Genomic DNA, 26498 nt, shown 5'->3' with positions numbered 1-26498 from the left:
ACAGTTTGCAAATTGTCAGTGCTTTTCTTATCTGTCACCCAGCAAAGTGAGCATAATGAAGAAATGCCAGATTTTCCTAAACATTCATTCATCAATGCATTCTATGAAGAAGCCATTCTACAGCAGCAGCAGGACAGCAAGGTAATACTTCGGAGAAACAGAGGTTTCCAAATCTTGTTTTCTGGTTGTAAGAAATATCTTGCAGTCAGAGTTTCTCTTTAACTTCCTGCTCTGCTCCCAGCCTGAAAGCCTTCCCTGAGGACCAACATTTATTTTTGAAAACAAGAACATTGCTCTACATGCCCTTCGAGTCTCTTGAGACTTGATTTTTAAAAAAAAATATACTCAAATAAGAGGGTTTCTAAAAATGATAAAATAAGGAAACAGAAAATGGTTGGTGAAAGATAATCTTGTTTCACTGTGCAGAGTTCAAGAGTCACACATTCAAAACACATACTGAACCAGGTCATCCTCTGATAGCAGAAATTTGAATTCAAGGTGAAAGATCCAGCTCTATAATCACTCACATCTGAATCTGCTAAAATAGTTGACAACTTATCTAAGCAGGATTTGTAGACTAGGGGATCACAACCAGATACAGTGAAGACATCTGACCTTGCACTTTGCAGCTCTGCTGCTGAGTACGCATGCCCAGTGTGGAACACATCTCACCACGTTAAAACAGTGGATGTAGCTCTTAATAAGACATGCTGCATTATCACAGGATGTCTATGCCCCACATATACTGCACCACCTGACATCTGCCGGGAAGTGACAATCAATAATGAAAGGACCAAAGCAGTGACATCTCCAGCCCATCCTGTTCAGATATCAGCCAGCACACCAATGTGTTAAATCAAGAAATAGTTTTCTAAGATCTACAGAGATATTCGCAGGAAGAGTCCAAAAGTGGCAGGCTAAAACCCAGAACCTCAAGCCAAATGAGAGACACCCTCCTGGGCAGACAGAAGACTAGGTGACTTCGAAGGCTCTGGGACCACAAGATGCAGATCCAACCTTATGAAATAGGGACACAAAATGGAGTCCACGGCATGTGAGTGTGGAGAAGAGGAAACCACAGACCACCTATTACAATGCAGCCTGAGCCCTGCCACGTGCACAATGGAGGACCATCTTATAGTAATACCAGAGGCTCTCCAGGTGGCCAGCTACTGGTCAAAGGACATTTAGTATAATGCCAAGTTTTTAACTTTGTTTGTGTTTTTAAATACATTACAACTGTACCCTCGGTTCACTTCTGATACAATAAATAAATAGTAAAACAGGGAAAGGAACTGTAAGACTAGCCAATTAGGAGACAATTCATTATAAATCCCTGGTCTTCACGGAACTAGTAAAAGGGATGCAATTTGAACTGCCCTTAAATGTTGAAGAATGAGACTGACTAAAGAACAATACCAGGATATTTCACACTTCTAAAGAACAGTCTGGGCTGGGTGGAGACAGAACATCTTCTAGATCACACAGGAGGTCAATAAAACAGTTACTTTAGTTTCCCCTCACAAACAAGATGTAATGTGTGTGTGTGTGTGTGTGCGCACACACACACACATGCGCACACACATGTGAGAGAGAGAGGGGGGAGGGAGGAAGGGAGGGGGGACTCAAAGCTTCCACTATAACTTGACCAATACTGAGCTAGAGAATAAAACACTTGAGTCACAGTTGGACCAGGAGAATAAGCCTTGGAAATGTGGAACTTCTCTGATCAAACCTGAAAAATATAGGTCATTTCTATCTCAGTGCTCTACAACACAGCAAACCTATCACATAAAATTATAATCCCCATGACAGAGTCCCAGAACAAGAGACCTGGATTTGGTTTAATGCAGTGACTTGACATATGGGGAAAGACTTCAACGCGCACAGTGATGTCTGTCTGAATCGACAGGATAATAGATGTTCTCTATTGTTCCACACAACTTGCTTCTGTTCCTCTGACAGGGAAGCCACACTGCTTCTATGCTCCATTGTTTTTACTTTATTAATTCCCCATATATCCTTTTCAAAATTCCTCTCCCTTTTCATTTTTGTCATCTTTATTTTTACAGCATTAGTTAATTGCTTTTCTTCCCACTGGAACTCCGGGACTGATGTGCAAAATGTGTTGAATATGATTTTAAAATATATTTTAAATAATTTTAAAAGCTAGATGTAAACACTTACCTAGTATCTAGAAATTAACAGGTCAACTTTCCACAAAACTGTATAGTCAAGCCAGGGGAAATTGTTTGTGGTATTTATATATTGCCTCTCAGTTCATAGGGGTTCCAAAAACTTCAAGTGGATGCTAATTGAAAGGATACAGTTGGAACTTGGAACTGGATTCTGCCTTGAAAAAATTGTAAGTGTAAAGTGTAATATCTTAATTGCCACTTGAGTGAGAGCATTGAACTGTAGTTCCTGGTTGTTGTTGTTTTATGTATGTCTCTGTTAATTATGCAGTAGTAATAACAGCAAATCAAAGGGTAACTGTCTGAGTTACCTTGCTGGACTGCAGTAACATTAACAAGTAACAAGCAGTTAGGTGACTGTAGTAAGAAATAATGTAACATTTGAAAAGCAACATTCCAGGCTTTGTATTACTGCTAAGCATTTTTATCCAGGCATTTTATTGCTATTTTTCTCAAATGCAGTATGAGCTAGAAGGGAGGGCATTTTAGGGCCCTCCCTCTTCAATCCCATTCCCAGTACCACTGAGAGCTTTTCACTAAATCAACTCAAATTAGGTCAATAAGTTTTTTCTGAAAGACGCCTAAGTGAATCCAGAGTTTTGTGAAACTGTATTCCCTCATTTCCGAAGCAGTCCTGAACCACCTCAGCCAAGCCGGTGGGGATCTGTGGCTCGGATTAAGAAGGACTGTCTGCTAAATTGGGAAATTTGGGAGTATGGTGCAGTTGTGTGTTATAGAACAACATTTTTATATTGCCAGAAACCAAAGGACCAGCAATTGTAGAAGAACTAGCCTTCCACTTCACAAAGTTGTTGAGGAAATAGCCAGTCGCTTTTCATTTTCTGTAACAAAGAGAAGAGCAAACAGAAGTATTATTCATTCTTATCTGCAGTTCTTTCAGGTACTACACAGTTTCTAAGGAGACAAAAGCATTACACATAACCCAAGCTCACCTAGCTTGCTGCTGGTCCTTATGCAGCATTCATGCCTCATTATGTTGAACCTTAGCTAGCATTGATGCTGTCATTCTTTTTAAAAACACAAACAAAAGTATTATTAAATTAATTCAGAATATGATTAAAGTTGAACAATCAAGCTAGATTTTGCAACATGCTAACCACAGTAATCTTAAAGCATACTGTAGCCTTTCCCAACCTGTGGCCTTCAAAGCATGTTAATCTACATCCCCAATAATTCTGCAGCTAGAGAACCTTTGGGGAGAGCTGGCATACATGTGTTCAACAAGATCTCTGCAACTATGGGATTGGTATTAAGCAACTATGGGCTTGGTATACACTTTCCCATAAAACAGAAAATAAGATTATTCTCTCAGGGAGTTGTGGTTACAAAAATTGTGAAAAAATTAATGAAAAAAATCATTGAACAATACAAGGTTCAGATGCCCCTCCCTTATGTAAACATTGCCAAGTGCCTCTCAGCATTGATAAATCAGTCCAAAGCTAAGAATAGTCCAGTACAACAAACACAATAGCCAACATACTATCCCTTTATAACTCAGAATAATGCATCAGCATCTCTTCATTTTGGCATGAGTACCTTCCTAGATGGTCCTTCATAGATATAAGATGAAGGTTAGCATTGTGCTTTGCCTGCTCATGGGTCAAAGCTGCAGCTTCAGAGGAACGGATGGGATTTTTAATTAGAAAAATGACCAGGGAATGGGAGCACAGGGGTAACCTTGTCTCCCCTTCTACCACTTTAATCTTAACCCTTTCCTTTCTCCCTCCTTTGTGGTAGTGCATTTTACACCATGGAAGTTATCCTGTATCATAGATAATTTGCCTGTGGCAGGGCCTGCCAAAACATTTTGCTGCTTGAGGCAAAAAGCTATGATGGTTCCTTACTCCAGGCCATGGAGAGAAGCCAGCTTGAATGTCAGTTGAACTTTACTTAATACCAGCAAAGGGATAGGCTCCCCTAGAACACCCGACTCTGTCCTCAAGATTGCCTAGGAACTCAGATAGAAAAGATATGAGGCTGTCACTATGCTCTCCCTCCCCAGATCTGCTACCTGAAAAGAACTGCCAAACAGGATCACTGGAGCAATGAATTCCTAAACCTTTGTTTCTCCCCCAACAATCCACAGAAGAAATCCAATGTTTGTTTTAGATTTCGTTCTGCAGTTTGTTGGGGGAGAAACAAACTATTGAGAAGGAGCTGGCCCATTGTTGAGATCTCATGTAAAGCTCTGTGGTTTTTTTGTGAGCACACTGCTCATAAATGATAAAATCAGGATTCCCACTGATCCCCAGTTTACCATATCATGTGAGCTGAGTAATGTGTTAGGAGTGGCATCCAAACTCAAAAGGATTTACAGTACAGTAATCAGGAATTTCTTCAGAAAACTTAGTTACTGTACTTGATGGCAAGAAATCCAAGATGAAAGTTTACAATTAGTGATATTGTAATTGATTACAATATAGTGATTAGTTATAGTCTGGTGGTGTTACTACCCAATTATGATTAAAATCCTACTAAATGTTCAGGAGTACTGTTGTCATGGTGGTGTGAGAAAAATAGACCATGCTACCTAGAACAAAAAATATCATGAAATATGGTTGCTACAAGTCCTAGCAACTACAGTCACAGCTAAGAGTGAGGGAAGATGGAAGTTGCAATTCCATCGTATTTGAAGAGCAGCATAATCCACCCTACTGTCAAGGAATCAGAGGTCACCCAGTTTTTACCTTTCAGATAAATAACATCCACTGGGAGGGGGGAGCAAAACACTTTCATATTACAATTTCTCTTCCCTTGGAATTTGCCATGGTGTCTGCAGCTATGGAGGGCTGATGTCTCAAATACAGAGTGTTTGAAAAAGAACTCCCTATTCACCATTTAATTTAAATGGTGAATAGGGAGTTCTTTTTCAAACACCCTGTACTTAGTATCAGAGTTGGAAATGATTACAAGGGTCATCCAGTCCAACTCTCAGCCATGCAAGAACATAGAGATGCCCAAAAATCCCACTTTCAGAATTTGAAACCAAGCTGGCTACGCTGGTTGTGAGGTTGAGCCCCCAGAGGACCCCTGCGTTCAAACTGATCTGACCTGCAGCAGGGAGTTCTGCGGATCCAGCAAGCCCTGTTGGGCCAGCCACTCATGAAATGCACACCCCAGCAGCAGCTTCAACGAGCCGGGACTATTCTCTCCTCTGCTTCTTCCCTCAACCCTAACATTGTAACTAATCCTAAATAAAAGTATCGTTGCATTTTAACTTTCTCCCTCTCATAGTGATACTGTGTGCCTCTTTACTGATACTAGCATATGAACCTTTCCTTTCCACTGACCCCAGCCTTCCAACACTCCCTTCCCGAACTGCCAGCAGCTGCTAGCGTGGGCTGAAATTGCGTCTCTTTGAACCATGGATACTGAGAACCATTAGGCCCCGGTATCCATGCATCAACGGATCGGCCCCATTTTGGCATCACACTTTCCTAGGCTAATTCTAAGACTAACTGCTATCTCACTTTCTGCATTTTGGACTCCTACGCTCCAGGAAATAACCTTTTGTTCCAAGGAATCAAATTTAAAGGGAAAGAACAGCTGATTGTCAACCGCGGCTCTCCGCCGCCGTGCTGCCTTTTGCCGTCTGTTTTTCACTGCCTAAGGAATTTGGACTCCATAACTAACTCGATGGAGTCATCCAGATGTTTCCCTATACCCCAGACCTCCTTCAGGACTCTGGTCAACCTCGCCAAGTTATCTAGAAACTTGCTGGAACCTTTTTTCACCCCCCCCCCCCCCAGATCTTATGTTTTCCTATGTGATTTATGAACTTGTCCTGGTGGGTGGGATGGGTTGATATGATTTCCTCTTTCATGAATGTATCCCTCATATGTCTCCCTTTCCCCATGTCCCCTATATAAACTATAAAAATATGAAATGCCACCTTTGTGTGACCCTAGCACTCCAGCCCTCAGGAAAACCTTCTCATTTCCGAGGGTGAATAATCCCCTGACAAAAAGGACTGAACCAAAAAACTCCTTGCATGGACAAGAACAATGGACATCCTCTCCAGGCTTTGGAGCAAGGCCACCTGGAGAAGAATGCCCCCTGGTAATCCTGTCATATTCCAATGAGGGACAATCCCCCTTCGAAAAGTTGAGATTGTCCCAACTGCCTCTTCCTTTGTCTCCGCACCCTGGCCGAAACTGCTATCAAGATCTCGCCTATTTGTTTCTGTATCCAGTCCCCGGAAAATCCAGATCCTGATGGCTACGTCAGACTCAGATGTTTATTCACACTACTGGAATACCTAGCTGGCTTGGAGGACCCCTAGGGGTTATCGCCAGCTGCCGGACACCCATTAAGTCATCTTAATCCACTCAAATCCCACTCCTGGTCCTTTGTTTCCTACTCGGTCTGCCTCCTTACTCCCGATTGGCCAAGAGGCGAAAGTGGCACTGGCTCCCTGATTGGCTGAGGCGTCCACGCCTCCTCTCCAGATGATGACAACAACCAATCAGCACGAAGCCGGGGGGGGGAGCGGGAGATTCAAAATTGACCACCCTGTTTTTCTGCTGTAATGCTTTGTGTGGTATGTCTGCTTGACGAATAATCGCAGTTTGACATCCTTTCTAGCTGGATCGCAATAAACAACTCGGTGGCATTTTCTTCAGCTTTGGTGAGATTTATTTGGGAAATTCAGGGGAAGACCCTCCAAATTCTAGCTCGACTTCAGTTGATTCTGGGAGATGTAGTCTAAACAGTAACTTTCCCACAATTTACCCACATTTAGCCTAATCTATATGCAGCACCCACGTCTGAACAGACTACAGCATATGTAATTTACAGTGTCCTTGAACACAACAAATTTAGAAGCAAATACAAAAACCTTGGCCTAGAGAACAAAGGCATCAGCCTCTTTATAATTTGATGGAAAATATGTAAATCAGAAATGGCAGCTACAATTCAGTGATTCTAGGTTGCCTATTCAGACCCTTCCATTCATACTGTGGTAATCAACCCAGAATTATATAAGGTGACAAGTTGCTAGGAATTCACTGTGAGTTCTGTTCTGTACAATAAAACAACACTCCCTTTTCCAGTGGTAAAAACTACCTATGAATCATCCTCCCTCCTCCTTATTTATTCAAGAGTCACCTGTCGTATTACTTCATAATTCAAACATATTTTGAAAACATCAAATTCCTTTGTTATGAGTGTCAGAGATAAGATGATTGATTATGGCTGCAATCCAATGCACTACATACAACAAGCTTTACTCCTCAATAAACAAGCAATGGAAGACAACAGCCATCAGAAAAACTTTACTTAATATTAAAATTTCACTTAGGAGAAATTAAAATAGCATTCACTTTTAGGCAGAGATGTGTTATTGAAAGAAACTCTGAACATTAACAATGCTATGATCAATATTTCTTATATATATCTTTACAAACATTATTTCTTATACCATTAGCATAAATGAATTAAATAAAATGTGTGTGTGTGTGTAATTCTCTTAGTGCTGAAAGATTTTTTTTATTTGATAGGCAGGTGTTTGTAGCATGAAAACATGTACTCAGTGCAACATTTGAGTCCAATTATATGTGTATATGGGCTTTAGAAAATTGGTAGGATCAGACCAATTTATCACAAGTACTTGTGTATAAGTTGACCTCATGTATAAATCAAAGGCAGGTTTTAGGTTCAAAATCATGGATTTTGCTTTGACCTGTAAATAAGTAGACCCAGGTTTTTTAGATTTATTTTTTTGTCATTTTTAAAAGGTATATAGTGCAGTTAGACTGGCATCCCACTATTTCCCATGGTTACTAAATGAATGACCGTCTCAATAAACACATGAGATCAATCTCCCCACCTACTGCTATCCTTAAGTGACCAGCATTCAGAGCTCTGGGAGGTAGCTTATCTAATGGGACTACTGGCCATGAATAGCCTTCCTGAATAGTCCAATAAGATGTCAACACTAATTTCCCACTTCATATGAAAACATTCCAGTCACCATATCTCCAAGGTTAGTAACTGAAATGGCACCTGGCAAAAGCTGCACATCCTCACAAAGTTCATTGGCCAGTATTGAAGGTTTCCCTCTGCATGAGTCTTTTTCTCATTGCTGAAGTTGCATGGCCTCAGCAACTAACATATGCTGCAGCTCCAAAGTTCATTTATTAAATCTCCAACATTGAAAGGCTTGCTAAACAGGCTGATTTTACTTCCTGTGGAGTACAGCTGAAGCATTTTCCACTGTAAACACTGTACATTGTTGCTAACATATTTATGTGAGTGTCTTCCAGAAACCTTTTACTATATTCAGATTTTTGTGACCCCAACACTGAGCTAAGGGGACCTTATTTGGGGTTAGAACCCACAGTTTAAAAAGCAGTGAAACACAAGATATTCCTGCACTATTTAATACATTTTTTTCAAATAAAAATGTTTCAGAAAAAACAGCCCCTCCTGGTTTTGTTTTGACACATTTTTGGCAGCCTCTGCAGACCCTGTAAATTCCAGGACCCAGAAATTGGCCCTCAGACTTGCTGAACTTGTTCATAGATTTAATGTTCACTTTGTGTTCAGGCAGCATGGACAGCTGAATACAGGCAATGTGGAGGCCAGCCTAAGGCACACTCACTTTTGTCATTTTTTCTTGTCCCATTCACTAAGTAATGAGTAGTTTGAACTATAGAGACAGGAATCTGGTGTCCTCCAGCTATTGTCATACTGTAACTCTCAGCAGCCCTAGGCTGGAGAAGCAATTGTGATGGGTTATGGGACTGCAATTCAGGGCCATAGCAATCCTACCCTTCCTGCTTTATACAGCACCTGACAAAGCCACAGAATGGTTGGCCTGGCTGTAGGACAGGTGTGAACCCTCAGAAGAGATGACACCAAAATGACTGTAAAATTTGTGCAAAAATTTATATTTTACAAACATACCCCTGTAGTTAGATATAACTACAAGAAACATGTTGTCACATCAGCTTACATGAACTGTCTCAATATACATACAAGGTTAACTTTTGAACCTTCTAATGGGCTTGTGCTCTGGTCAGAGCTGTCATTACCCAATTATTGGTATTACGATGCTTCAAATGGTATGGTTTCATCTGCACAGGCTGGAAGCATGCACTGCTGGCTTTTTATAGTCACTGGTTTTGACAATTTTCCTATGCAGTGTTGCATGTATTTTATATGCAACACTCGAGTATGCTCTAATACAAGAGGTGGTCCATGTTGGCGACAGGAACCATGAGTTACTGACATCACTGTGTGAGTTGGGGACAGTGTAAGACTTTGTAGGTGTGATAGTCCCAAAAAATCCTGTTCAGCTCCAAGAGCTGTGGAGATAAGAAAACAGCACTGAAAAGTAGAAGCGAAGACTGAAATATTTCACAAAGTTTGATCTTCACCTTTCTGAATTCCAAACTGTGGCCAAGGTGGTTGGGGCATTGGGGAGGTGATGTCTTTGGGTGCATCTGCACTGCAGAATGAATGCAGCTTGACACCGCATTAACTGCTGTAGCAAAAGGCAATGGAATCCTGGGAGCTGCAGTTTGGTGAGGTTCCAACACTTTTGACACAGGTTTAAGAGCCATGCCTCCATGCTCTGGAATCTTGAGATTGGTGCTTTGATGAGGCACCAGCAAGCACTCTTTGGCAGAGAAGGCCAAAGACTTTGTAAAACTAGAACTCCCAAGATTTCTATACCATTGAGCTATGGGAGCTTAAAGTTTATTCCTCAGGCCTGTTTTCCCCTCATCCCCAGGTCAATAATTAACATGTTTCTCCACCTGCTGCCAAGGATGCACCTATACCAGGCATGGGCAAACTTTGGCCCTCCAGGTGTTTTGGACCTCAACTCCCACAGGATTCTGCTGGAGGTGCAAAACACAGAAAGGGACCTTCTTTCCCATGTGGTGGCTTATTAGAAAAACATTATTAAGGAAACAAATAAAATGGTTCAAATAAAGTGGATGTGCCTATTAGGTTTATTCAGAGACAATCTAGAGCAGCCGAAAAGAGAAATTTTTCAGTTCAGTTTCACGGCTATAAAGACTGTAAAGGTAAAAAAAATAAAAAAATAAAAACCACTAAGCATAAAACATTGGAAGGGACAAATTGTGGGATCATACACAGATGGCCAAGACATCTAGCAATTTGAAACATGAAAGTCATGAAGTTTTTGAAAGAAACTAGAAGCTGGCCATAGCATATTTGACAGGAGAAATTAAGCCATAAAGACTAGAGGAATCTATTAATCTAGAATTATAGAGAGGTAAATAAAAGGAGAATAAGCTCTGTGATGATTAGTGATGGAAGCCTAGGTGACGGGTGCACTGGGGGAGGGACAGCGGGTAACATTAATGTGGGTGGTGGGTTGTCTATGTGTATGTATATAGGTGTGGCTAATGGGGGCGAGGGACAGGGCCTTCTCGGTGGTGGCCTCTCAGCTATGGAATTCCCTTCCCAGTGAAATTAGATTGGCCCCCTCCCTCCTATCCATTAGAAAACAAGTTAAAACCTGGCTATGGAACCAAGCGTTTGGAGAGTAGCACAAGGCTATATGCAGCTACAAAGTGAATGGCAATGTGATTGGAATGGCTTCTGGATTATGATTTTTGGTCTATGTATAATGTTTCAACAACTTATTTATTTATTGATATATTAGTGTTTTATTATTTTCATGATTTAAGACATTTTTGTTGTTTTTTGTTTGTCTTATGTTAATGTGGCATTGAATTATTGCCAATTTGGAGGTTGCTCTAAGTCCCCTTCAGAGCTGAGATAGAGCGGGGGGAAATAAAAAATATATATTGCTGAAGGCTTTAATGGCCGGAATCACTGGGTTGCTGTGCGTTTTCTGGACAGGCATGTTCCAGCAACATTTTCTCCTGATGTTTTACCTGCATCTATGGCAGGCATGCTCTGAGACTGAGAGGTCTGTTGGAAACTAGGCAAGTAGGGTTTGTGTACCTGTGGAATGTCCAGGGTGGGAGAAAGAACTCTGGTCTGTTGGAGGCAGGTGTGAATGTTGCAATTGACCACCTTGATTAGCATTGAATAGCCGTACAACTTCAAGTTTTGGCTGCTAACTGCCTGGCAGAATCCTTTGTTGGGAGGTGTTAGCTGGCCCTGATTGTTTCCTGTCTGGAATTCCCCCGATTTACAATCATAGAATCATAGAGTTGGAAGAGACCTCGTGGGCCATCCAGTCCAACCCCCTGCCAAGAAGCAGGAAAATCACATTCAAAACACCCCTGACAACTCCCAACAAAGGATTCCCCCAGGCAGAAATTAGCCAGGCCTTGAGTTTTTGTGTGTGTGTGTGTCCGGAGTGACTTCAGAAACTGCAAGTCGCTTCTGGTGTGAGAGAATTGGTTGTCTGCAAGGTCGTTGCCCAGGGGATGCCCGTATGTTTTGATGTTTTTACCATCCTTGTGGGAGGCTTCTCTCATGTCCCCGCATGGAGCTGGAGCTGATAGAGGGAGCTCATCTGCGCTCTCCCCGGGTGGGATTCGAACCTGGCAGCCTTCAGGTCAGCAACCCAACCTTCAAGTGGCAAGGCTTTAACCCACTACGCCGCTGGGGCCATTAAATGTGGCCAATTGCTACATTAACACTTGCCTCCAACAGACAAGAGTTCTTTCTCCCACTTTCCACAGATATATAAACTCCACTTTGCCTAGACCTCACAACCTCTGAGGATGCCTACCATAGATGCGGGCGAAAGGTCAGGAGATAATGCTTCTGGAACGTGGTCATACAGCGCAGAAAACTCACAGCAACTCAGTGATTCCGGCCATGAAAGCCTTCGACGACACATCAAAAAGTGAGGTCCTTCCCAACAAACAACGCTCAGCCCAACTCCTCACCAGGGCGGGCCAGGGGGGAGCTGCACCTGCTGGGGGCGCCTTTCCTTTCTGGGCCTGGACCTTCCTCAGGAAGAGGCGGCCAAGCCAAGCCAAGCCCGCCTCCTCCTCCCCCTCCTCCTCCTCCTCCCCCCCCAACCCTTCTTCACGTTGCGCTGCCCCCGAGGCGGCCTGGGCGGGAGTCTCCTCATTCCTTCCTCCTTCCTTCTTTCTGGGGCTTCGGCGGGAGGCGGCGCTTGCTTGCTTGCCTGTCTGTTTCCCTCCCTCCCTCTCTCTCCCTCAGCCCCTCCGCGGCCGTCTTGCCGGGAATAGCAGCCGCCCTCACATACTTGGGAGGTTTTTTCTTTTTCTTTTTGGGGAAACAAAGTTGCGCCGAGGCGGCTCTGCTACTACCTGTATTACAGTAGCACCGGCGTGCGAGGAGGAGGAGGAGGAGGCGGAGAAGAGGAGGAAGGAGCCTAGGAGTTGGCGTGGGGAGCAGGAGGAGCAGCGGCATTTGGCGGACTGAGGAGGGGGCGAGCAGGCCGGAGGAAGGAAACGAAAGGAAAGGAAAGGAAAGGAAAGGAGGGGCTCCTGGAGAGAAACACCTGCGGGGTTCCCACCGGAGCCTGCCTGGCCCCTCCCCTCCCCTCCCCGCCAGCTGAGGATGCGAGGCGCCCACTCGCTCCTTCCCGACGCGGCCCCTCGCCACCCGCTCCTGCTGCTTCCACTGCCGGGCTGGGCGAGGGGTGGCTGCGCCTGCTGCTCCTGCTCCTCCGCTTGGTGAAGGGGCTTTGCATGGGGCCACGGCCGCCCGGGGCCGGGAGGGAGCTGCGCCCCGCCGCTGCCTCCGCCTCCGCCTCCGCCCAGGATGCCGCGGCCGGGGCTGCCCTTGCCCGAGGGCTGGGAGGAGGCGCGCGACTACGACGGCAAAGTCTACTACATCGACCACGCCACCAAGAGCACCAGCTGGGTGGACCCCCGGGACAGGTGAGGAGGGGGGGAGGGAGGGGGGAAAGGGGGGAGGGAGGGCTGGCAGGTGCCTGGGAAAGAGGCGCGGCACAAAAGGCGGAGAGCGGGACTCCCAGTTAAGCGGCACTCTCAAGCAACCGGCAGAAAAATTCGTACACGCCTCCACACCGCTGAGCATATAGGGTGTCCCAGAAAGCGAATGGGCAATTGTTGAACGAACCTTGATTTACAAAATATTCATTCCAATATATATATATATATATATATATATATATATATATATATAACACATACACGCACACACACATATTATCTATACAGTAGAGTCGCACTTATCCAACACTCGCTTATCCAACGTTCTGGATTATCCAACGCATTTTTGTACTCAATGTTTTCAATACATTGTGATATGTTGGTGCTAAATTTGTAAATACAGTAATGACTACATAGCATTACTGCGTATTGAACTACTTTTTCTGTCAAATTTGTTGTATAACATGATGTTTTGGTGCTTAATTTGTAAAATCATAATGTAATTTGATGTTTAATAGGCTTTTCCTTAATCCCTCCTTATTATCCAACATATTCGCTTATCCAACATACTGCTGGCCTGTTTATGTTGGATAAGTGAGACTCTACTGTATATGTAATTCCGTGAATGGAACTCCCTGTGGCAGAGCGGATTAAACCGCTGAGCTGCTGAACTTGCCAAGCTCGCACTGTTAGCCCCAGTTTCTCCCAGCCTAGTAGTTTGAGAACATGCCAGTTTGAGTAGATCAATAGGAAGGGAACAGCGCTCCATGCAGTCATGCCGGCCACATGACCCTGGAGGCATCTACGGACAACGCCGGCTCCGCTCTGCGGTTTACAAATTGAGATGAGCCAGAGCCCTAGCCAGAGGGAAGGTTGAAACTTTTTTTTTTTTTTTTTTAGCGAATCATGAAGAGTAGTTCTGTTGTACCTCAGGAATATGGAATGAGAGGTAGAAAGAGAGGGCATTGCCATGGGAGTATTAACTCAGTTATTAGAAACTTGGCCCAGGCCAGTGGCCTATCTTTCAAAGCAATTAGATATACCGTAGAGTCTCACTTATCCAACATAAACAGGCTGGGAGAACGTTGGATAAGCAAAAATGTTGGATAATAAGCAGGGATTAAGGAAAAGCCTTTTAAACGTCAAATTATGTTATTTTACAAATTAAGCACCAAAACGTCATGTTTTACAACAAATTGACAGAAAAAGCAGTTCAATACACGGTAACGTTGTGTGGTAATTACTGTATTTACAAATTTAGCACCAAAACATCAAAATGTATTTAAAACATTGACTGCAAAAACATTGGCTACTAACAAATTGATTACAAATACAGATAGAATTGCATAAAATGAACTTGCAGTAACAACATTGTTGGAAATTAAATGCATAAAAAGTTCAGTCCTTGCTGCCTAGAGAAACAGCTGTGGATCCGGGCAGGAGGCAGACTGAGTTGGATAATCCAGAATGTTGGATAAGTGAGACTCTACCTTGGTAGCAAAAGGGTGGCCACCATGTCTTAGAGCTGTCACTGCTGCAGCAGTTCTTGCAGAAGAGGCTATGAAGCTCACTTTAAGCCAGCCCATGACGTTAATTCCATAACGTGCAATATTTTAGAAATCAGGCTCCATTGATGAATTTTAGTCGACACTCAAGACAGATAAACTTCAGTGGACACTCATGGGGATTTGGTTAACCAGTTAAAATTCATGAGTAAACCATTTTTTTTGGGGGGGGGGGAGCTGAACCTCTAACCCCCCCCCCCCCCCCCCAGCTACAGCCCTGATGAGCACCAACCCCCAGAGTCGGACACAACTAGACTTACTGTTAGGGGAAAAGCTGTGGACATTCCATAGATATATAACTTCCTTGCTTAGTTTCTAACAGACCCCTCAACCTCTGAGGATGCCTGCCATAGATGTGGGTTGAACATCTGGAGAAAATAATTCTAGAACATAGCCATACAGTCCAAAAACTCACAACAACCCAGGAAACCTTTACCTTTACTATTATTCAGTGTATTGGGACTTTTGGGGCATCCTATGGTCGAACCTCGGGCCCCCAGGTGTTTTGGATTTCAACTCTCGCAATTGTGGGAGTTGAGGTCCAAAACATCTGGAGGGCCAAAGTTTGCCCACACCTGCTATGCACTAAAATAGTGTTGCCTTAAGATTGTTTTTTCTTTATTGGTCTTCATAAGCTGTTCGTTACTGGCTTTCAGTATTAATATCATGTCAATACAGAATGTATGGTCTGGTATAATATGTGATATTGTACTACTTAAGCCTGTTTTTCATAGCAACCAGAAACCACATTTATCCAGCCTCTTCCAATTCCTATAGGTGCCAGTTAACTGGGAGGCTGCTGTGTAAAGCAGAGGATCTGGATGGCCATCTGTGTGTATGTGGTGGTGGTGGGGGTGTGTGTGTTTTGAATGCAGTTTTCTGTTTCTCACCAGGGGGGTTGGACTGGATGGCCCACGAGGTCTCTTCCAATTCTATGATTCTATAAGGATTCAACTTCTGCAATCACTTTCAGTGTCAAGAGGGTCACTCCTGAAACAGGGCATTTTAATAATAAACATAATAAACTTTATTTGTATCCCATCTCATCTCCCCAGAAGGACTCGGGCGGCTTACAAGGCAACAACAATGCAAACCAAGAGCAACTTAAAATATACAGCAAATGAACTATAACCTTTTATTTCCTAGAGCACATGCAGAGTTTCCCCCCTCATTCCCATGTCAAGAATTAACAGCTAGCCTCCCCTACTAAGGGTGTATCTACACTGTTTAATTCAATTTGATACCAATTGAACTGTTATGGCCCAGTGCTGTAGAATCTGGGGAGTAGGTGATACACCAGCACTCTTTGGCAGAGAAGGCTAAAGACCTTGGAAAATATTAGCTTCTTTGATTCCAGAGCACCAAGCCATGGCTGTTTAAGTGGTGTCAAACCACATTGATTCAACAGTTGCCCTAGGTTTCCAGGGAGGTTTGCACTTCAGTGACCCTTTCCCTCTTTCCCCCAGTGAAATAAAATTCAAAACAGGCAAAACACTTAACTCCTAAAGCCTTTCCGTGTGGTGGTAGCTTAGCGAAGTGTCCTTACTGCATTAATTGACCCCTTCCAGATCTGTAGCCTTAGACAAAACCACATCTGATGCATATATATTCGTGACATTCTTATATGACTATCTTTCACCCAATAACTTAAGAGCTGTCATGTTCTTTATATCCCCATTTCATTGCTCAAGAGCCTTGAATAGGTTAGATTGAAAGAAACTGGCCATCCAAAACCATCTGGTGAGTTACACGTTCAAGTAGGGATTTGATTTGGATCTCTCCTTCAAAATCTAGCTGCTATTCCATACTTGGTCGTATACTTTGCTTTGGGGATGAAAAATAGAGTACATAGGTAAGAACTTTACCTACAGCCAGCATTAAATACGTTTTGCTTGCACAGTAAATTAAATTGTACTTGCAGTGTGGTATACATAGTATGAGCATAAAGTCCACAACAGACAGCAGATTTGGATTATGCTGTTACTTTGGCCTAGTGAGAAATGTTGTATTTAACTGCTGTCAAGTTGGCTGCAATTTATGGTAGCCTTATGAGACCCCAACAGATCCTATGATTAACAGCTCTGCTCAGGTCTTGCAAACTCAGTGTGGTGACTTGCTTGTTTGAACCTATTCCCCTATTCTATTTTAATTGGATGATTATAGCCGCTAACACCTCCTAGCACTTTGTACAGTGATATTTAAATGAACTCCCAGATATTTATGCAAATGGTTTACTAACTGGAATGGTGCTAGTCAGGACTAGCTCCTTCCTCTGTCTTTCAGACTTGTTAGGACACAGAATTACACCTGCTCAACTTAAAGGTGTGTCAGCAAACTGGTGAAATCAAACAGGTGCATAGGACCTGTTTGACTCCTTGGTTGCTACATACTCAGGCATTTAAAGTATTCTTTTGTGGATTTCCCCTCTAAAGAAATGAATAGATTCAAATTTGTTATTCCAGGTTAGTGCTACTAAACTACTTGGGAGCTGTTGTCAAAGTGAACGATAGTTTTTGTGAAACTATCAGACATTTATTGATCATCTTGCAGAATCTGTGTGGTTAGCTCTGCATTTCTCTCTGTCTTAAAGCCAAGACTATAAGTGCACCTACAGTGTGAAATTAATGCAGCTTGACATCACTTGAACGGTCATGGGTCAATACTATGTAATCCTGGGAGTTGTAGTTTGGTGAGGAACCAGCACTTTTTAGCACAGAAGGCTAAAGCCCCTGTAAACCTACAGTTCCCATGATTCCATAACATTGAGCCATGACAGTTCCAGTGATGTCAGACTGCTTTAATTCGACAGTATAAGATGCAGTCTATGTGTGTCTTCAGGACAGGTACATATATTTATTTTCTTTTTTTCCACTTCCAAATAACACTATTAAAATACCCCAGTTAAATAAGATTATGTAAGTGAAGTTTAAAGCACACTTTTGTGGGACTAATTCTGGCTGTAATATTGAGAAGAAACATTAAAGCATTCCAGTTTGGCCTTTAAGAATATGGTTAAACTACTTAGATTTGATACAGGGAAGCTGAGCGGTGAGCCATAGATAACCAAGAAGATTTACTGGGTATTTGTAAATAGGTACATTGTTTTCCACTGGAATGCTGGAGCAGTTCTACACAGCTATTTTTTATGTGCAAACACTGGTAGGCTCTTAACTTCCATGCCTTCCCAAGACATTTCAATGCCAGAGGCAGTGGACAATATGGCACCCCCCCCCCCCCCCCCCCGTTCTTCCATGCACAGGAACTAGCTGGACTGGAAGTTTAATTTTACTTTGGCACTCATGATGGGGGGGGGGGGTGACTTCAAATGTGCCTGAGTCTTCAGACCAGTTGAACAGGTTTAGAACAGACTGTGTGTCATAGCAAAGAGGCATGGTGTCCAGAAGGAATAGCCAGCAGCCTTTTCTCAGTGCCCCTGGACATATACTGTCTGAGACAGTCATCTTTCTCTGTCTAATGGCCTGCCCCACCTAATGCAGGGGCAGGTAGTTCAAATGATGCTCTTCTCTTTGTGGTACTGTTTATAACATTCTGATTTTACATACCGGTACATTGGAGAGAAACTGCAGTATATAAACAAACATACTACTATTACTACTAGTAAGTGAGTAAGTAACTTTATTTTTCTACCCTGCCACCATCTTCCCGCAGGGACTCGGGGCGGTTAACACGGGACAACGGCCCGAAAACAGTAAACAAGTACAACAATTAAAACATATTACAATGAATAAAACACAGTAAAATCACATTATGCAAACAATACATTACATTAAGCATAAAAGCCCATTAAAACATAAAGTAGGTAAAAGTAAAATAAAATACAATGAACCACCAGGATGGTGGATGGGGATAGTATGGAGTGGCCAAATTGAACTAAAGTGCTGTAGTAAAGTTATAAAGTGCTTCGGGGCAGAGGACAAAGTGCAACTACTACTACTACTACTACTACTACTAATAATAATAATAATGATAATAATAATGTGGATTTGATATAGCTACTTTCACACCGTATACCTTTGGATTGACTTTTTAAAACCAGAACCAGATACTAAAATAATAAATATTAAACATATAAATACATGTTCACAAGGAGGGATTAGTTCTCAACTTCCATGAGCTATGTGTAAAAGACATTGTGGGTCTTGATTTGATATGATTCAGATCAGGATAAATTTCAAAATATTCAGTGCTCTATCAATAAATCTTTTTTATTCTGCCCTTTCTAGATATAAAGTAGTCCTTCTGTTTTGAAGCAGATAGAAAAGCTGCATTTTATGCATGCAGGAAGATATTGGTGTAATGTGTTTTTATTAATAAACTAATGTTGAAAAAACTAGATAACCACCAAGGGTTTGGTTTCTTGTGCTACAATGAAGATTACATTTTTAAAGTTCCAGGAACAAGTTGTCATTTTTACTTTAGGTCCCAGGATTTGAAACGAGATGTGAAAATCTCTGAAACAGTTTTGATGTCTTATTTTTCATAATTCTAAGGAGATTTCTGCAGTTTCCTTTTTGAACATTATCATTAAGCACTAAAAGTTTGGTTGATTTCATATCTTGTGCTAGTTATACTTGATGATTTCTGTTTAAGGTACAGTACTTCACTTCCTCAGATGGCTGGTCTGACCAGAAATAATTGAGAGTACCATAGAAAAGTTTGCATCATCTCTGTTCAAGATACAGAAGAATGCAATATCTTTTCTTAGTTCATTAATGAATAACAAACTTGAGGTATGTTGCATGGTGATGTGTTTGCCCATGAATAAGAATGCAGTCTTGGAAATGTAATAATAATCTATGAAAAATGTTTGGGAAAGGCCACATATTGCAACATGGCACTCCCAGATAAGAACTATATGTAAGTAATTTGATTGTTTCATATTTTGGGGGCTGAAGCTAAGAGGATGAAAGTACTTTCACTGGTTTTAGCAAAGATTGGCTGTATCTAGGTTTGTTCTTTTTATTAAAGCTAATGTTAGCTTTAATGATTATGGAGAATATTTAGGTGGAGCATGAAAAGCATGCATTTTCTTGTGCCATTTTGCCCCCTTTCCTTGAAAGCTTTTTTTTTTTTTTGCTTTCTCTTTTAGGTGGATCAACACATTCTCTTTACTATTTTGCTATTTTTGCTATCTAGCTGTCAATTGCATTTGGATTCTGTGTATGAAAACTCATGTTGATTCTGCTGAAGTGTGCAAAATATTATGGCACCTGCTTGTAAAGTTAAATTGGCAGAATATTAATGCACTGCCACTTCAGTCAGTGTGGTACATTTTGCATCATCTGCATAAAATGAAATTTTGGAGTAGCCAAGTGTACTTGGGATGTTTGCTGAGTCACATCCCTTGTGTTGCATCCTCCCATCCTTTTTTTTTACTCTCCCTTCTGACCCTCCCCCATATGCTTTACATTTTAAGCTTGATGGCGCTTTTTGAGAAATTCTTAAGGGAATTGAACATGATGCAGTAGAACAGTAGTGTGTTTGGACATTCAGAAGTGATTAGAATCATAGAATCGTAGAGTTGGAAGAGACCTCGCAGACCATCCAGTCCAACTCCCTGCCAAGAAGCAGGAAATTGCATTCAAAGCACCCCCGACAGATGGCCATCCAGGCTCTGCTTAAAAGCCTCCAAAGAAGGAGCCTCCACTACAGTCGTAGCTCTCACAGTGAGGAAGTTCTTCAGGTGGAATCTCCTTTCCTGTAGTTTGAAGCCATTGTTCCGCATCCTAGTCTCCAGGGCAGCAGAAAACAAGCTTGCTCCCTCCTCCCTATGACTTCCTCTCACATATTTGTATATGGCTATTAACTCCCAGTTGCCAAAATTCACTTAGTTTATGAACTTGTTAAAAAGAAGGAAAGGGGAAGAGGTAAACTTGGTAACTGATTATTGAATATTTGAAGCCTTCTGTAGAAAAAAGGACTGTTGCTTTCTAACACAGCTTAATTTTCATTACTTTTAATTTGTTCTACATATATTAAAACTTGAGTTTGTATCTTGCCTGCTAGCATGTCAAGCTGATTTCACTTTGAATTCAAAAGAACTCAAATGCAGCTTGATGAGAACTTTCTTTTTAAATGAAAGTGAAATTATATAAACAGCAAAAAATAAAAATACTCCACTCTCCTGTCTTTGTGGAATGACATTAAAATTGGTGTTGTCAATATTTTATTCCATAACAAGTCACTTGAAGTAGCATTCCTTTTGTGAATTTTATTTCTATTGCTTCACTGCTTACAGTCTCGCCCAGAAGTGTGTATATTCCTGAAATACTAGAAAACACCTTTTGCATCTGTTAGACTTTAAGGCTTTGCAAGACTTGTTTAGTTTTTTATGGTGTTGATGCCCAAATATCCCTTTTATTGTAGCGTAAAGTGATCCATGAAGTATTCATATATTGGACCCAAAATTGGTTGCTATGTTGAAATCAGTGAGATTACATTTACCTGCCTGCTGATTTCAGAGAGCCTACTGCAACAGAGCTGGCCATCCCATTAGACAAACTGAGACATTCTTCTGTGCCAGTTGGTAGATGTGGGCACATGGCTCTGATGAAATGTTGGAGATTGAAACAGTATGTGCCTCGTAGCCTGTCTTGCACTCCTTAAGTGAATCTGCTGCCTTCAGGTACTACTGAAGTCAGTGTTGCATCAAGAGGACTGAAATAAGATTCAGCTTCCTGTCCAGGGAGGAATAACATCTTGCATTTTGTTTTGTGACAGAAAATGCCCTGGGGAAGTGTATGCATAAGCATTAATGTCTAGATTCAACAGCTTATGTTTTTAATCTAAGAATGAACAATTTCTGTCCGCCAAGAGTATTTGGGACATTTTGTATTCCCCAAATCATAATTTGTATGAATCTTACTCACAAAAGCAAATGGACTTTGAAAACTGTGTGGTTTTTGCAGACTTCCTTGCATTAGGAGGGAAATTATTGAAATTATTTAACACAACTTTCAAGAAAAAAACTTAGTAAAAATTATACCACTACAAGTGAAAAGCATTTCATTTAAAGGTTTACTTCCTTTGTTTCACATACAGCACAATTATTCCATCCAACGTCTGTGCATAGCTGGAAACTATACAAAAGTTTATTGCATTCCATAATCCTAATGAAGCGATATACCCTGTACATTCAATAATTTGATGTCACTGCACCTTTTGTTGTGACATTCCTGAATACATTCTTAAAACGTGTTTGGAGGGGAAATTGCTGGGAATAATGAAGGACTCAAACTGGGGTGGAGGCATCTGCATGCTTGGTGATCCCTTTGCCCTGTCACCAACTTTCAAATTTGTTTTGTAGAGTGTTGTGAGGAAAAAAGTGAGAAGGATGCCATATAATACTCTGATCTTGTTAAAGGGAAAGGGGTATAGGGATAATAATCTGATGTAGTAGAAGATTTTATAGTTCTGCATCTTTGATGTATATTGGGTATTGCTATCTCCATTTAATTTCTCTATTTTCTTTTCAGTTTAGAGAATTTTCTTTTCAAGTTAATAGGTAGGGGTTCTGTTCTTCTTCTGTTGGAGCAGGATTTGCTCTCCTAAACTGCTTTTGCAGTCTCTTTTTGACAAAAAAAGTTAATTTTTGCTCTTAGAAGCCTTCAAGAACAGCCATTTTGTATAAAAATGAAATGCAGCACCTCTTAATTTTAACCTCCATCTCTCAAAAACAAAACTCTGACAATGTCTGTCTGGCATGTCTGCTTTGGACCTCTCTCACTCTCTCTCCCCTCCCCCCTTCCAGTTTTCAGAGGGTAACCTTGGTATAGAAAACTGACCCTGGGATTCCTGGATTTTGCCCATCTCTGTGTTTAGTTAAGGGAACTGCATGCGTGACAATAGGTTCTGTGCTTTGTCGCATGTAGGATGCATGCTTTGGATTTTTAATGACTCTGCCAGAGTATGAAACACAGACTGCAGCACTATGCTTCCGTTTTAACTGCCATGGCTACTTCCTTTGTAGTTTGTCAGAGGCACTAGACCTCTTCATCTGAGAATCCTAAGTATAGATGGAACCACGGCAATTAAAATGCAGTCATAGTTCTATAACTATGTAGTGTGAAAGCAAAGCCTGCTCTGAGGAAGAATATTGGGAATAGATGGTGTAGAATTATAATATGCAAGATATTTAGTCCATTAATCCGGTTTATGGACTCCTGGAAAGGATGGAGCGAATTTTGCAATTTCTCTCTGTGCCCTCTGAAAATGTGGGAACTGGGGCTGGACACATGCTACAAAAGGAAAGGGCTATTTGAAAAAAAATACTTTCTTTGCCTCTTCCATGCCTGTTTTATTTTCATATGAATTTGAAATTGGTTTTTAAAAAGTACCTTATCACACTAGAACTGAAAGTGTAGGCAAAGAGTATGCACCCCATCTGAAATCCTGTGGCTGCCTCCTTCCTGCAGGATCCTGGGGCTTGCTGTTTAGTGAGACCAAGACCTCTCTGGCTGAGCATTCCAAAGGCCCCTCTCTTAAAGGGCAAGCCCCAGAATTCTGCAGGAAGGAGGCAGCCACAGGATTTCAGATGGGGTGCATACTCGTTGCCTACTCTTTCAGCTCTAGTGTGATACCGGCCTTAAGCCAAATCAGTGAGCGGCTCTAGCTGAGCACTCTATCCTTGTGGTAATTCACCAGAATCCTTAGGAATAGGGGTTTCGGCAGCTCTGCTACCTTTTCATCTTTCTTTTGAACGAAGAGAGAGAAATGCAAAATCATTGGAACAATATTCATTAACCAGTAAAGCTGTATTGACTATTAAGAAGCAAAGAAGCTGGAGTTAAGTAATCAGCTTTTCACAGGAAAAGCTTCTGTTCTACCCTTGAATTATGAACCTCATGATGGATCTAAAAGGTACAATAGAAATGCTGATTGATTGTTTCATTTAGTATTTTTGTATAGAATAGTAATGTAGTGATATAGTATGCTTGGTTGAAAGTGACTGGTAGATTATTCAATTTTGTTTCCCTCTTTTGATGCTTTGTCAATGAGGCTTCATATTAGTATATAGTGTACCCTAATATGAACTGCTAAATTATTTTGTTAGTGTACTGTTTATCTTATAGATTATAGTTAGCTGGTGGAGTAGGGTATTTTGTGTTATTTTAAACTTTTGATATTTTAAACAAAAAGCAATTGTTGAAGTGTCAGTGGAATATTAAGATGCATTTCTTTTTTATCTTAGGTCTACTGTATTTACTTTTTTAATTCTGAGGCCAGTTGAGCACAAGGAATAAATGAAAATGGTGTATGTAAGAAAACAGGATTCAATCATTTCTTATCAGGTTAATTTTCAAAATGGAGATAACTCCAACTGCAATGTTTTTGTATTTGGGGTAATAAGAATATTTTTATTCAAACAAATAAGATGAGTTCAAAAGTCACACTTAATTCAACATACAGTGCTGCCAGATGTTTTGCCTTTGTTTTTTTCTTTTTCTTTCCTCCACAGAAAACGTTTTATTGACAGTAACAACAACAAAGCAACAAATCACTATTACTACACTGGGTGCCATCAAATTTCAAGAATATTGCCTAGATCAGTTAGTTGGCTTATTCACTCACATGGTCATTGAACTCCACAGAGTCCGGCTATGTTGTTCAGAAAGCATTGAAGCAAAAACTATGGACATATGCAATAACACTTTAAGTGGGGACGTGTCCTTGTGAAAAGGCAAGAAAAGAATGCCAGATTTCAATGCGGTTCTTCTCATTATTGGATATTATGTTCAATTTGCAGTTTAGTTTTTCACCTACAGCTGTTTACCATTTGACACATAGTCAATGGTAAACATAATAGCTTATTTGTGTATCTTTACTGAGGAAAAATTTATGTCCTTGTTGCTGATAGAATGAGAGAGATCAGGGTTTGAGAAATACTTTTTTTTTTAGACTTGTGTCTAAAAAGTGTTGGCCCCCAGGTATGTTAGTCATGTGTGTATGAACTGTTCCTTTGCCTTTGCATTCTTCCTGGCAAACTGGGTATAAATTACTGTTAACGTGTGACCATTTGACAAGAATTTGTTTTCATTTATTAACTGCTGTACTTTCAATGTGACATAGTTTCATATATTATTGCATTGATTGTCGAGGGTAATTATCTCCAAATGTCATTTCACACATTGTTTTGAAGCCTTGATTTGGTTTATATCACTTTCCAGTGATCCAGTTGTAAATGTTTGATACCTTTGGGTTGGTTGTAGCCATGCAAATTTTGTTATGGAGCATGGTAATCCTTTCAGATGAATGGATTTGGCAAAGTTAAAGATCTCAAAATTTTGTAACTAGTTTATTGTGAACCACTTTCATTTTCCTTCAGTTTGATCTATTGTGGTTGTTTTGTTGTTTATAAATACATCTCTGAACAGAGCTGCAGGGGTTGGTGTTCTCGCCTTCTTCCCTATCCTCCCTCAAATTTCCAACAGTGGTGGTGCAAGGACTCTTTGAGGAAAAACTCATCTCATGCTGAATATGTGAATAACCCTTTCCCCCCATCCCTCATTTACTGCTTGTGAGATGGTCCTGCTTCCTCCATAGGCAATGGAATGTCATAAGCATGGTCAACCAGTTGCTTACAACAAACAGGACTCCGATAGCTGTTTCGAATATTTTCATTAACTCCTTTATTTCAGCCTGCTTTCAGACAGCCTACAACCCAAATCCCCTTCTTCCGCGTCTCTCCCTCTTATCTCCTTTCCTCCACTTCCCTCTCCCTCCTTCTCATTCCTCCACATCTGTCTTGCCGCTTGCTTTGATTCAGTGTCTTTCAATCTTGTTGGTGTTTTAAAGGAGCAGCTTCTTTCCAACTTCAGGGCGGGACCCTCCACTGTCTCCTCTTTACACTGGTGAACAGCAGTAGCTCCAAGGCTGAGATCAGTGTCAGGGGTAAATACTAACTGGTATGGAAGATTGGCTAAAGCTCCTTCAGAGATACATAACTGATCAATATCACAACTTGGGGCATAAGGCATTCCACCTTTCCACTTTCCTTACACAACTCTGTTGAGAGGTTGGAGAGATACTGAGGATCTCAGAGGTAAATGAGCAGGAGCGCCACAGCCTCTTCAGGAGTAAATGACTGATAACAAAACATTTAAGCTTTTGGGGGTTCAGATTTCCAGATAAGGTATGCTCAACCTGTAGTTGTATTCTCAGCTGTAGACTCCTTCATACCCACATACTGGAATGAGTCTGTACTGTCTCATTCACTATCTTCCACAAGCCTCATGTTCTCAACCAGTTTTTTGCCTCTTAAAGTCTGAGTAGATTTTCCATGACATTATTGAATATGCTTGTCTATACAGTATATCTGACCTTGCAGTATTGCTCAATCTATATGTTAATTTCTCCTTGTATTTTTCTGACCTTGTTATCAGTGGGGCATCTTGGTGAGGCTGAGATTTCAATTAATTATTAGCAATGAATTCCAGCTTTCATTTAAAAAGCCACTATCTAGTCAGCTAATGATTCAGTAGTTCAGCCTTCTCCAGCGCAGTATTTCCCTTATTTTAAATTATGCTTTCCATTACCCCATGCTTGGTGGTACTGATGAGAATTGTGGTCCAAATCAGGACACCAGAGGTGTTGAATGATGGTTTAGTTCCTCTGTAATTACGCTGTTACATAAATTCACAAACTACCTCCAAACAGATTGCATTCCTTCTGTAATGATAGAGTCATTTGGGATTGCACCAAAATATGTATTGTAGGAAATACACTTGTGGGGTCATAAAGAATTGGGGATAGGGAAGAGAGGAAAATTACATCTCATCCTGCATATGATCCTAAGGATCTTAAAATCCAAGTTTTCATTTAAAACTTCTGCTGTATAAAGGGGTGTGTTCAAGTGCCTTAAAACTGCCTACCAA

The 26498-nt window shown here is 41.3% G+C and overlaps 1 protein-coding gene and 1 long non-coding RNA gene across 2 annotated transcripts in view; one reads left to right on the top strand and one right to left on the bottom strand.

Moving 5' to 3' along the window:
- Window positions 1–2598: 2598 nt before the first annotated feature.
- Window positions 2599–12539, bottom strand: LOC103279227 (uncharacterized). Its single transcript, XR_010002827.1, has 3 exons — window positions 12449–12539; window positions 3149–3223; window positions 2599–3037 (listed from the first exon to the last, which is right to left on the bottom strand). It is a non-coding gene; the product is annotated as an uncharacterized LOC103279227 (long non-coding RNA).
- The window catches only part of wwc1 (WW and C2 domain containing 1), a 120799-nt gene continuing 106787 nt past the window's right edge, over window positions 12487–26498 (top strand). The window contains exon 1 of the mRNA XM_008113249.3: window positions 12487–13024. Within this exon, the coding sequence (XP_008111456.2) occupies window positions 12906–13024 (119 nt within the window). The 5' untranslated portion in view covers window positions 12487–12905. The remainder of the gene's footprint in view (window positions 13025–26498) is intronic.

This window comes from Anolis carolinensis, chromosome 2 (genome assembly GCF_035594765.1).
Source record: "Anolis carolinensis isolate JA03-04 chromosome 2, rAnoCar3.1.pri, whole genome shotgun sequence".
Taxonomy (NCBI): domain Eukaryota; kingdom Metazoa; phylum Chordata; class Lepidosauria; order Squamata; family Dactyloidae; genus Anolis; species Anolis carolinensis.
The sequence above is the reverse complement of the archived record's forward strand: the minus strand, read 5'-3'. Positions and strand labels throughout refer to the sequence as shown.